The sequence below is a fragment of the Chelonia mydas genome, chromosome 4 (assembly GCF_015237465.2).
Source record: "Chelonia mydas isolate rCheMyd1 chromosome 4, rCheMyd1.pri.v2, whole genome shotgun sequence".
In the NCBI taxonomy this organism is placed as follows: domain Eukaryota; kingdom Metazoa; phylum Chordata; order Testudines; family Cheloniidae; genus Chelonia; species Chelonia mydas.
The window spans coordinates 96,659,401-96,672,811 of NC_057852.1; the positions used below are offsets into that span (position 1 = coordinate 96,659,401).

Consider the following 13,411-nt stretch of genomic DNA (forward strand, 5'->3'; position numbering starts at 1 on the left):
GTGTTTCAGCTACGATGCTAATGTCTCAGTTTAATATGGAGATAGGGCAGTATGACTTGGTATGTTTCATCTTTGCTAGTTTTTGTTCATGACTGTTAAGGATGGCAAGCACCCTAGTAGGAAGGAGTATGTAACAAAGTCATGGGTTGCAGACACTGAATGTTGCCAGCTTCCATGATTTTTGTTGTGACTCTTGCAATATTTGGTGTCTTTTCTTAAAGCACCAGCTCCTGAAGGGAGGTGGCTGGGTGAAAATATCAGCTTTCATTTAAAAATTAAAAAGGCAAATTCTTCATCAAGTGCTGGTCTCTATCTGTATTGTACTGTGGGCACACATGCTTTCCATGTGTCTGAGACCGGAGAATTCTTGCAAGTAGTGTCCATTGGTCTGTGCCTGCACACTCAACCTTGCTCTTCTCATGTTCTGTGTTGAGGGTACAAGGGGTGGTGTGGACCCACTGCCTCTCTAGTTCCTTCTTACCACCTCCTGGCCTGAGTCAGCATCCTCCCAGTGTCCAGAGCTTCTCCTTTTTGTCTTCAAGTCTGTAAATATTTAAGAGTTTTAAACAAGCTGTTTTAAACAAACGGAAGAAGAGCTCTACGTAAACTTGAAAGCTTGTCTCCCTTATCAACAGAAGTTGGTCTAATAAAAGACATTACCTTACCCACCTTGTCTCCCTAATATCCTGGAACGAAGATGGCTACAACAATGCTGCATGCAAAGTTTTAAACAGTTATTTTACTTCAGCATAGTTAGTGTTAGTCGTTTTTATACTATATTTAGTAATGGAACTCCCTAACCTCCCCGGAATGGGACTTAGATTATGCCCGGGACATCAGGTTTTAAAAACTGTCTCTTGTCCCTGCCCTTTCTCAGTTAGTGACGACCACCAGTACTGCCTTTGTTGCCTCTGAGAAGCTCATATCTCTGCTAAGTGCAATATCTGTCATTCCTTTCCCATCTGGACTCATAGGCGCAAGAACTCTGGCTTAAGAAACATCACATGGAAAAAGCAATGAGGCCTCAGTTGGACTCAGGCTGGGGAGATCTCCCTGTACATTGGCCACAAGCATTTTACCACCAATGGTCTTATGAACTACCCAGTAAGAGACAGAAGGTACAAAGACCATGTTACCTGGCGTCTCCCATATCAACCCATGCTCCCCTGGCCAGGAGGTACTTTTGACAAGATGTTCGGGAGTTTTGAAACCAATTTTTATGCCATCCCCACCTGATCCCCAAATCCGCTTTGGTGGCCACCTGGGACTTTTTTTCTTCCCATCTGGAGGGCAATAACAATAGACAAGTGGGTACTGGATATCATCCATTCCAGCTATACCATCAAGTTTCTGTCCCCACTTCCTTCAAAGCCCTCTTTCCCATGCCCCTTTAGGACCATTCTCAAGATGAGATCCTCCTTGTATACAGAAGCGGTCAACTTATGGAATTGGTGTATCAGGAAGTATATCACCCTATCAGCAGTGCACCTTCCAGTAGACCAGAATTCACAGGCTGACATCCTCTGTGGGCACTTCACCATTAACCATGAGTGGTCATTACATGTTTCAATGATGAACAACATCTTCACTCAGTGGGGAAGCTCTGCTTCGGACCTGTTCACCTACCAGACAAACAGGAAATGCAATATATACTGCGCCTGGGGAGCTCAAGGCCTGTCCTGAGAGGTAATTATCTGCTACTCCCTTGGAAAGACCATTTGAACTATGACTTTTCCTACCATCTCGCTGCTACCTCGGGCTCTTTGGAAAATTCAACAGGGTGGATCACAAGTCATCCTCATCACAATCAAATAGCTCAGACGGTTCTGGTTCCCAGATCTCCTACAAATGTCAACTTGCCCACTCATCAGCATTCTGCCCTTTCTGGATCTCTAGATGCATGAGAATGGTACGGTCAGACACCCCAACTCAGGTGCTTTTCATCTCGAAGCTTGGTATTTGGATGGGTGTTGAACCTAGAATGTTCCTTCTCTGAAGCTGTGCAAAGTGTTCTTAATAATAGCAGAAAAGACTTCACCAAAAAACGTTCTTTAGTCAAGTGGAAATGTTTCTCTGTATGGGCTCAGCAAGACCATAGGTCTTTCCCTTAACTCCCTACAGGTTCACTTGGTGGAAATCAGTGCATCACCCACCAACAGAGGGATATTCTGTCTTTACTCACCCAGTAATGTCTAGGTTCCTAAAAAGTTTAATCAGAATCTTCCCATCAGTAACAAAGAAAGCCTCTTAACTTTCTGCACTGACTAGTTCACCCTTTGAACCCCTCTCTACATGTTCAATGTCTCATCTGCCAGTGAAGATAACCTTCCTAATTGCCATCACCTCAGCTAGAAGGGTAAAACTTGGGATGCTAATGGCAGACACGCCCCTGCCCATACACAGTAGTCCATAACGACAAAGTTTCTCTACAACTGTACCCAAAATTCACCTCCAAAGTAGTTTCAGAATTTCACGCTAATCAATCTGTTCACTTATCCGTGTAATTTCTGAAGCCCCAAGCTTTGAATGGAAAGAAAAGTCTTCATTTCCTTGAAATGAGAAGAGCTTTGGCATTTTACTCACAGAGAATGAAACAGATCAGAAAGTCACCTAGATTGTTGCTGTAGTGGAATGAGTCTGAGAACACGCTGTTTCCTCCCAGAGAACCTTTTAAGTAGATTTCTGTTTGTATACTACTTTATCAGTTGGCACATCCGCCTCCCCGACATGGAATAAAGGCTCACTCTACAAAAGCACAGGCAAACTTTGTAGCATCACTTCACAAGGTACCCCTGCTTGATATTTGCAAGGCAGTAACATGGAGTTACATCCACGCATTCACGAGACATTATATCTTAGTCTAAGCCTCCGCCACTGACTCATGCTTTGGGATACAGGTTCTCCAAACAGTCATATCATTTGCATTCTCAAACTCTCCTCCTCTTGCAGCACTGCTTGTCAGTCACATACAGTGGAATATGCATAGGGACCAGCACTCAAAGAAGAAAGGGAAGTTACTTATCCTTTGTAACTAATTGACCCTACTTTCAAGAATTCTCCGAGTCAGGCACATAGAGCACATGTGTACCCACTGTGAAATTCAGATAAGGATCACACATCTCAAAGAACTCTAGTTTAAAAGGCTAAATAACTTCGCTTTTATAGCCCTCACAGTTGTGGAGAAATGCCTGAAAGAGTGAACCAGGTGCATTGTAAAGGCTTAGAAGCCAGAGGCAAATAAAAAGAACCCAAAATGTATTACTTTTTTAAAATCTCATGATTTTTAAGCCAGTTTTATGATTTGGGGGGGCATATTCATGATTTTTGAAAGCTGAGGATTGGCAATACTGGAGACAACAGGCACAATTTTAATTACTAAGCAAATCACATGCACAGACTCGTAGCTGGGACCCAAACTCTGGCTTTTCAGTTTTAAAAGCTGCCACTGAAGCTGCAGGAGAATTCCCTTAGCTGACAGAGAGATATGTCCCTTATCCTTTCTGTGGACCAGCAATTAGAAGGCACAAACACAGACTAGAGCGGGAGAGTCAAGAAAGCAGGCCTGAATGTTAATAATGATTTAGATAATTATTTCTTAGCATGGGGCTAGCCAAGGTCAAATATTCATCCATAACTGAATTTTTGCTGGAGGGTAAGGAGATAAAAGCTTGAGAAATCATCTGTACTACATACCAGTTCAACATGGGATTAGAAATTAATCTCAGATCACTTTAGGTATTGAAATATATCGGCACTCTTTCTCCCCCATCAAATTCTATGCCCATGTCTTTGACTCTGCAAAGCCTGAATAAGTTAACAATATGGAAATCCTTTTGATAAGGTTGTGTCAGTTCCCTGAGTAATACTTGTGATATCAAACAAAACAAAACTGGTTTGTAGCTGCTGAGCATACATAAAGTAAAATTAAGGAAGAGTTATTATCCAGCTTAAATGTGAGATGGAATGACATAAAATTGATTTTCTAAGCTATTTAAGAGCATAACAGATGACAGATGTGATGACTTAATTTTCATGTAGGTTATTTTGGGGGATTTATTTTTAATTTGAGACTGAGCTAGCCCTCCAAACCTGATCTTAGAAGGACTCAACTTGTTTGTTTTGAATAGGCAGAGTAGTTTCTCTCTTCCTGCATGGGTTTAAAATGTGTAAAGTTTTAAAACCGATCTTTACATTCTGCACTGTTTGAATGAAAGTGTATTTTTGTTTTTTTTTCTTTTACAAATAAGACAGCTGTGGATGCTCTTTGATTTGGAACAAAATTGTGGGAAGTATTTATAAGCAGTCAGATTTCACATGATATTATTTAGACCAGAGGTTTTTAACTGAGGGTCATCATGGCCCCCAGGGTGTTGTAAACAGGTGGGGGGAGAGAGGGGAAAGACAAGACCGCCCTGATCTCATTTTATTAAATGGGATGGGAGTCATTGCATGAGAAGTGGGTTCTGGGGCGGTCCCAGAATGGTAGTTTCTGGTTTAGATACCCTCATGATATACATTCAAACACCAAAATCTGGCTTTCAAAAACCAACCTATTTTCATTATTTGGCATTTTCCCCCACTCCTTCGCTTTCCCTTCTTTTTCCTTTCTTTTTCAGTGACATTGACAAATTTTTAGTTTTGGTTTTTCACTGAAAAACTGGGGGGAAATTCAAAATTTCCTGCAAAAACCAAAAATCTTTTCCAACCAGCTCTACTTTTCTTAGGGCATAATTCTACTTCGTGTGACTATTGTTTTGCTTATATGTGTATATTTCTTTTTCTCATCCTCTCATTTAGAAAAAGGATAGTTTGAAACTTACTCTGTATATCATTTGGCACAGTACCACAATTTTCCACTGTTCCGTTAAATTGATCTTCTTGTGTAAAAGCAAATGAAAGGGGTTGAGGGAGGGAAAGTTCTCAGCTCACACAAAACAAAGTCAGCATGTTAAAACATGGAAACTTGGCTTCTCTCCTTAGTGTCCATTTAAATCAGTGTCTAACATTGTTCTTATGAGTTCTTTGTTTTTGCCAATTGAAAAATCACCATATCCTGTTGTACTTTGGTTGTTGAAAGTGAAACAGAATATTATACCAACAGGAGAAGAGCAGTAGAGAGGGAAGCCCTCAGAAATATCAAATTACTTTTGCCTTCACATGCAGCTTAAGCAAGTTATCTTGAATGCCAAATGGAATTGGATAACAAGTGCAGTGTGTGGTCTTACAGAATTAACGAGTCCATTAAATTGCACGTTTGCTTTGAAAATGTCTAAAAGTGACATCTCATTTCTCAATGGATTGGCCTCCTCTTTGTATCAAGACTTTCAAGAGTCATATCCGCTTACTGTGATGGCAAAATTATTTTACTGCCTTGCTCCTGGTAGCCCAAAGATCCAACACACCTAAGAAATAGGGAGCTGGATCTGTTCTTCTTGTGCATCAGTAACAGAATTATTTATTAAGTTCCAACCTGTTACTCCTTTGAAAATCTGTTGAATGTAATGGGATTGCACAGGTGTCATAGAGGCTTAATTTGGCCTGCTAAATCTGATAGTGATGTTTATGAAGGACAGAATCTATCTAGACTCCCAGAGCCAGGCTGATATTGCATGGCTGACAGTTAGATAAAATATCTTTTTACTTTATCTGAGCACATTTGATAGGGAACTCACTGAAAGCCAATAAACCTGCTGCCCTGGAGTGTCATTTTTACAGTCACTTTAGAGCAAAACCCCACTTTATATTAGATGTACAGTACTGTGCATTCATATTTTGGAGTATCAAATTATTTGAAATATATATTTATACAGATCAAGGATTCGTTTCACTGCTAGTATAAGCAGGTGTGACATCACTGAAGTAAATGGAGTTGTGCCTAATTCTGCATACTGTAATTTGGCTTTTTCGCTGCCTTTTAAAAAGAGAAAGCATTGTAAAACTTTTAATTTTCTATATTGAATCCTATTTAAACTATTTTGGTTAATGCACAGCAACAAACAAAAACGACAAACCTTTGCACACTTTCAGCTTTCCAAAAAGGTTGCTTCTAGTCCAGCAGATTAGAGTTAGTTGTGCTTACAGGACAGAAAGATAATCTACAATAAATACATTGTATTGAGAGAGTGGAAAGACTTTTTTAAAGCCAAAATGTAGTAAACACAAAAATGGTTAAAATCAGTGATAACAGGGAGAAAAAGACACACCTCTGGCTGAACCATGCAGCTCAGGAGACAGCATCCACTCATTCACAGCTGTATCCAATCAGCACAGCCGAGCACAGTGAGTGAAGAGAGAATGAGGGCGGCCTGATGAAGAGAGAGGGAGCGGACAGGATTTGGTTCAACTTGATACAAAATGAATGAGCTACCATTCCCAGGAGTATTCAGCACAGGTCGTTGAAGTACAAGTAAATGGCTGGATCCAAGAGCAGTTTGCATCATCTGTACATTTAAAGGGGAATAGGACCATGCAGGGCATTGAGTTGGGTGGTTGTATCTGACGTGCTTGGCATTAAAATCCTGTTTGCTGCAATCAAAAAGGTAAGAAACTTAAAAAAACCCAACCCAACCCTACTCCTCCCACCATATAACCACAATGGAAACATAGGAGTAGCCTTTGTCTCTCTCTCACTGTATTTTCAGAGCTGTGGTACATTAGTTTAAAGATCCTGTGTAGCTGCCTGCTAGGCAAATGACAGCTTCTAGTGTGACAAAGGCAAGTCAGATTTCTTTTCTCAAGAGCTGACACTTAACAACCTTCAGAAAGGCATTGAAGCAGAGATGTGGGAATATACGGTATGCTGTAAGTATTTGTTGCTTCTCCCCTCCCCCCTTCCTTCCCCTTCAGATGTTGCTCATTTGAGCGGTAAACTGATGAACATAGCTTAGACCTTGAGATGCTTGATAGATTTGTTGGTCAGTGTTCAGTTCAGAATTCCTGTTCCTAAGCTGGCTGCAATTGCCGACTTCATGGTGACCTGCCTAAATCTGTGTGTAATTCTGTTGTGCCTGGGCATAGTTTGTTTTTATTGCCAGTGCTGTGTTAATAGGCAAAAAGATGGAATAACAGTAAATTGCAGAAAGCTCATTTGCAAAGGATGACATAAATCTGTGTGTGCTACTTCATATATATATAGTGCCTATGTAATTTTTTTGATAACCCATAGCTAACCATTATCATGTTTTTCAGTAGATCTTTGACAATGGAGATTATTCATTTCTAATTCATGAGTCTTTGATTTTGAAATTTTATAGAGCTTCATAAAGAGTGAATATTTCATAAAGATGGAAGAACCATAACCCCATCAAATTCTTGGTAGACATTTAATGTACAGTATATGTGAGACAGTTCATGGCTCTTTTGACACAAGAAGAAACTTAAATGATTTAAACGTTATGTATTAGCTTGGGTGCTCGGGGACGAATCTGTGCTTTCTCAAGCCCATCTGTATTCCTGAAGAATTTAAAACAGGGTGAATTTCATTGATTTGATAATTGCTGTAGAACTGTGAATCCTCATTACAATATTGAGTAGGGGGAGGGAAAGGCAAACATTAATCTTTTTTTTTCCCGCCTCCACTTAACTCAGCAGTGTTACTCTTCAGTTGGGTTTGTAACATGAATTGCGGAACCTCTTTGCTTTCCTAATATCTGCTAATTTTTGTTTCCTCAGTATAAAGGGTATTGAACATTTCTGAGGTTTGATTTAGTGTAATAAAACATGCAAAGACACTTTTCTCTCAAAACTATGACTTTAATTACATTTTTGTAGCTGTTACTTCATGATTGACATCATTTTAATAACTTTGGTTGGGAGGGGTACTGCTATTTATCCCAAAAACATTTCTTAAGAGAAGAGCTAGTTTTAAATTGTTTATTGGTAAAATGGTAGCTTTATTTCTGTAACTTGGATCTTTTCAATAATAATATTGGTTTGATATATCTGAAAAAAACAAACCTATATGGTAGCTATAAATAAAAATTTATGTTCAACAATAAACAAAAATAACCACACCTATAAATGTTTTAAGTATTTCTCCATTGTATTATTAATTAGAAGGGCCAAACAGCAATTGAAACTGTGTAAATTAATATTTAGATGTATTAAGTATGTATTGATATTCTTGGAACTGTTACAATGTTGTGTAAACGTATTCAGCAAGGTTTTTCCGGAGCTGTTATGCTTTAAGATAATGAAATAAAAACTACATATAGTAGTGGACCAAATTCTGACCTCATTGACACCAGAGTAATTCCAGAGTAACTGCATTGATTTAAGGGATTTACATGGCTTTGATCCAAATTTACTACACCAGTGTCACAGAGTGCAGAATTTGCTCCATTGTATTTTGAGAGGCCTCTTCAGAACCCTTATTTTTTGGCTGAAACTGGTCCATGTCAGATTTAAACGAACCAGTTTAAACCAGGAAATAAAAATCCATGAGATATATTCAGTTTGGTTTCTCCATTATGGGATGTAATTAACAGATCTTTGACATTTGTTTTTGGTACCTGACAAAGAAACCGACACTAATAATTTTGGTTGTATTCTGTGGCATGGAGGTTTTGTCTGATGCCTATACAAATTTCTAAAATAGCTGCACTGGAGGTAAATGTGTTTTATGGTTGAATCTGCTAATCTGTCAAAAATAACACTTTAGCCATCTGAAATGGCGTTCTGCTGAATTGGGCAAAGGTTGTCTGCTATTCCTTGTTAATTTTTTTTCTGCTGCCAAGACCCATTTATTTCCCCTAACAAGCCAAACTTTTTATGGTCTGTTCATATTTAATTACAGAGTTTCTTAGGAGACAGGAAACAATGCTATTCTATTACGTGATGAATTCTGGTTGTATTAGGTGACCTTAGGCAGATGAAGGTACCTTAGAAATCAGATGATATGCAGCATAGGGCTGGAAGTGCACTGACTGCTTCGTTTGAGGCACTGCATTCAATTTCTATAACTTAGGAATTGTGGTTGAGGGGAACTCCGAAAAAATACTAGAGTAATCTTATGCTGCTGTTCTGTAATTATTAACCTAGGAAACTTTTGGTTTATAGAGGCCCAGCAGAGGAGCAGTTGTGCCACATCAAGTATCAATATGACATTTAGCACCCAAAATTACCATTGTGACTCTGCTGCCTTGGTGTAGTATTTAAGTATAGAATTAATTCATTGTTCCATTTTGGCTTTTTAAGTGATTTCATGCAGCATGTGTCAAACAGTTTGAGATATTTATTTTATTTTAAAAATAGAGCTTGAGTAGGTTACAGGGTTTCTATGTAGGATATGATTAAGAACATAAGGCCAGAACAAGATATCAATTTTTAAGCAGAAATCCCTGTTGCTTCCAGTGGGAATTTTTGCTTAAAAATTGATGGCACAATCCAGTCTGTAGTCAATGGGGGATTTTTACAGCAAGAGCTACAGACATTGATTTACTTGATTTTAAAATTTTGTGGCGGGGAGAGCTCTGAGACACAGGGCCAGATGCTCAGCTGCTGGAAATCTGTTTCTTTCCACTGAAGTCAATGGAACTAATGAGGTTGAAGCCTGTGGAAAATAAGGTTAGAAAACTGCCAGACTTTACACTCACACACAAACAACAAAACAAACAAAACTCTAAATCTCTGTTTTCTTTTCAGTGCAAGCAAACTTATTTCTCAAATATGTAATAGATCTATTATGGGCATTAGTTGGTCTCTAAAGAAAAGAATTTTGTCCTGTGTTAAATTTTGAAAGAAATTTCCAAATACCCAGAGATAAAGATTACATTGTTTCTTTTTTATTTGTCCTGTTGTGTTCGGCTGTTAAAGAGTGAATCCATTTTGTATATGCATTTTGCTGTGTCAAACGCTATTACAGTTCATAAACGTGTATTACAAAACCATAAAGATACATTCTCTGTACTCCATAGGCTGGCTTAGGAGAAGTAGTGTATGAAGATGCACATCTATGCATTTAAGCAAATAACATTTATGAGCTTATAAATCCTCCAGTATTTGGAAGTGCAGAGTATTTCAGTTTATTGGTATCTTTCTGGTAATGAGGTGCCCAGAATTGGAGGCAGTATTCCATGTCTGCTCGTAGAAGTTATATAGAGAAGGGACTGTAATCAGCTAGCTTTGGTCATTCACTTCCTCAGTGTCTGTGGCCGAAATATATATCAGCCCTTTTCACTGCCATATCACACCGCAAATGCAAACTCATGCCTAATATCCTCTCTGTTTCAGAATTTACTGCTTTCCAATTTTCTCCCTCACATTAAGTGTCTGTGTTACAGCTTATTCCTGCTTGAACCCTATAGGGCCCAGTCCCATCTCAAAGTCCTGCAGTTGTTCCTAGTCCGACTACTACTACCCTTTGGGCTGAGATGCTCCTCACCCCTGAGTTTAAAGACTAAGGAAGCAGGGCAAGATCCTGCTGTTGCTCTGAAGGAGGGCTGACAGGCTATACGTTCCAGGTATTGGGGGGCAGGAAGGTTACTTCTCAATCTCCTTGAAGACAGAAGATTGAGGAGGGGAAGGGGAAGCAGTCAGCCACAATCTAGATGGGGTACATATCACTGGGCCCACTACTCAGAAGATGACAGAAGTTAATAAGCAGGATCGTCCTTACCCATATGCAAAGTACGCAGCTGCGTGCTGCTCCAGCCCCTGCTCTGGCTCTTGCCCAGGGCCCTGCCCCTCCCATGCCCCTGCTCCGCCTCAGCCCCGCCCCCACTCTGCAGCCGGGCTGGGCCTGCACTCACCAACAGTGGGAGTGCAGCAACCTGGCCTCGGCTGCACCACCGGTGAGTCCTGGGGGGGGGCGTTCCTGCTGCCCCCTAAGCCAGTGCCCCCCCCCCCCCAGCGGAGAGCTGGGGGCCAGCCCACTGGCTTTCCCCCTCCCCACCCCACCCCCCCCCTGCAGAGGCCTGGGGGCTGCTAGGGCCCCAGAATTGCTAGGGACGGCCCTGTTAATAAGGATGGAAAGGTTGAGGAGGAAGAAGAGGGTATAAAGAGCTGTAAGTGTTGTCTGAACTCATTCATTGCTGGAAATTATCAAGTGTTAGGGCTTTCTTATTTACTACAGTGTGGTAGAAGATAGTAGTTTTTCTTTTTTGAATGTCATTGTGTGAGAACATCAAAGAGATTATAAGGAGCCTCTGTAAAGCGTTATGGCTTGGTTAAAGGCTGGGGCAAGGAGACTGAAGTTTGATTCCTAAATCTTTATTGGATCAAAGATGTTACTGTACACAATAGTGTCCGGTTTTTGCAGTGTAGGTAATACTATGCAGCATCACAGTCTCATATTTTACCATGGATTGTCTTTGTCTACTATATGTAAAGAGCAGATGGTAGAGAGGGTAGTAAAAATGTAAGAATAAATATAGAACCAGAGACATTTAAAGGGTTGGTTAAACATAGTTAGGGCCATGATCTGCCATTGATCTATAGGTGTTCTGCACAAAAGACAATGAGAAGGTATGGTCTTATTTTCAGTGTGTTAAACGTACTGATAATCTAATGAGCTAGCATATTCTTTATTCAATCTTGTTCGCTTTACCAAAGAAGTCTGCATAATTAAACTTCATTATACAGAAAAAACACTTTTCTCCCTCAGATGCTGTGCAGGAAGCTATCGGCTTGTCCTGATATTTCTGTAAAAGTAATTAGCAAAGAACTGTTTGTGTTCCATAAATGTGTATTATTTTTAAAGCAAATCTGTATCTAAATGGACACTCAAGCTGCAATAAAAGATGTTATCAGTTGTTAACAACTGACAATAATTAACAATTATTGTTAAGCGAGAGAACAAAAAACACTGAGCCGTAGGGTTTGGTTATCTTTTTAAGCATGCTGTTGCCATATTCACCTTTTCTAACTGTGCTTAGTCATCTAATTGTACATCCAAATGTATCTAACACATTACATGTGGTGTCATGATTTATTTTAAGAAACTAATATGTTTCTCCTACCTTAAAAAACAAATTATTGAGAAACAGCTAGTTTTGAATTTTTGGGGGGGAGGGAGAGAGGAAGTCACTTGGAAAATCTCTATATGTGACAAGTGAGTAGTTCTTTAAGTAGTTTTGTAGTTTACCCTTATCACTTTTCAGTTTATTAGCTACACAGTCATTTGAGATACAGTGTAGATTTGATAAATATCCTTAATATCTGGAAGAGCCAAAAGAGGATTTAGAGCAAAACATAAATTATTTAATATTTTAACCACTTTCTTGCTAGTTTATTGGTATTGATAGCACTCTCTATAGGCTGATCCTGCCATCCCTAGCAAGCAAAACTCCCATTGACTGTCTATAAGGTGTGTAGGATCAGGCACTTAAAACTCAACCAGTAAGTAATATGGAAGACAGTGTTTCTGTCCTTTCTTTTTACATTGTTCTTCCCCTCTCTCACTAATGATTTTCCTCACAATCCTGCCTTCTCCCCCATTCATTTCTCCATCTTGCCCCCAAGTCCTCTCATTGATGCGTTTGCCTTCCCAGAGCTGTCGCAAACCATATTAGAATTTGTCTTTTGCCACTACAATTCGTTCCTTTTACCCTCAGGTTGCTGACCTCCATAGCTGAATAGTGCTTAGGCTTGATCTGTAAGTTGGATATTTTATAGCTGTGATCAGAAGTAGTTTTACATCAATCCCTTTTACAAGAATTGAGTTACAAAATTGAGGGGAAATAACCTCAATACCACTCAATCATCTCTCTGCTTCTGCTCATGTTTCATGGAGGACCTCTCCTGGGAGAAGGTTCTACGTCAACAGTATCATGATTCTTCCCCCGCCCCACCTCTCTCACCTTTACTCCCTCCTTGGGCCCCAATATGAGTTCCTCTCCTGGAGTTCCACAGGGTCAGGATTCCATAGGTGTTACGACTGGACTACCAAGGGGTGGAGCCTCAGTGATGTTATCCTCTGGGCGCTTTGCAGAATTTGATCTGAAATCCAATTGAGACTTAAAGCTGCTTGAAAACAGCTCTTGGCAGTTACTGCCAATGACAGCCCAGCTTCTTCAGAGGAAAGCAGCAACTCAAAGAGTCTTTCTCTGAACAGGATGGTCCTTTCTCTAGAGATCCGCAGGGTTGGAAGTCTGCAGCTTCTTCCTCCTCAGTGGGTCCCTTAATCTCTTCCCTCAAGGGAATGATATGTCAGAAATTCTGCATAGGGATCTTTGCAGAGTTTCTTTGATTTCTTCTTGCCCTCCTATGTTTGTGGGAGGACATGATTTGCTCCTTTTTAAAAATCAATCCCCTCAGTATGGAATACAGTATACTCCTGTTTATCCGAAACCCTATTATCCAAGCTTCAACGTTATCCCAGTCCCTTCCTTGTCCCCCATTTATCTCATGCTGGAGGACAAGGAAGGGATTCAGATAATGCAGAATTTCGGATATTAGAGCGGAGATCCCCGGT

At 40.0% G+C, this 13,411-nt stretch overlaps 1 protein-coding gene across 30 annotated transcripts in view; it reads left to right on the forward strand.

The window, feature by feature from the left end:
- Positions 1 to 13,411, forward strand: part of APBB2 (amyloid beta precursor protein binding family B member 2) — a 328,434-nt gene that overhangs the window by 277,045 nt on the left and 37,978 nt on the right. The window contains exon 1 of one of the 30 annotated variants that reach the window (XM_037897890.2): positions 6,203 to 6,539. The exons of 28 other annotated variants lie outside the window; for them this stretch is intronic. Coding sequence is in view for 1 of the 2 variants with exons in the window: in XM_043544481.1 (XP_043400416.1) it covers positions 6,797 to 6,801 (5 nt within the window). In the remaining variant the exon portion in view is untranslated. Of the gene's footprint in view, positions 1 to 6,202; positions 6,540 to 6,611; positions 6,802 to 13,411 lie in introns of those variants that run through there. One more of the 30 variants, XM_043544481.1, reaches the window with a different exon arrangement.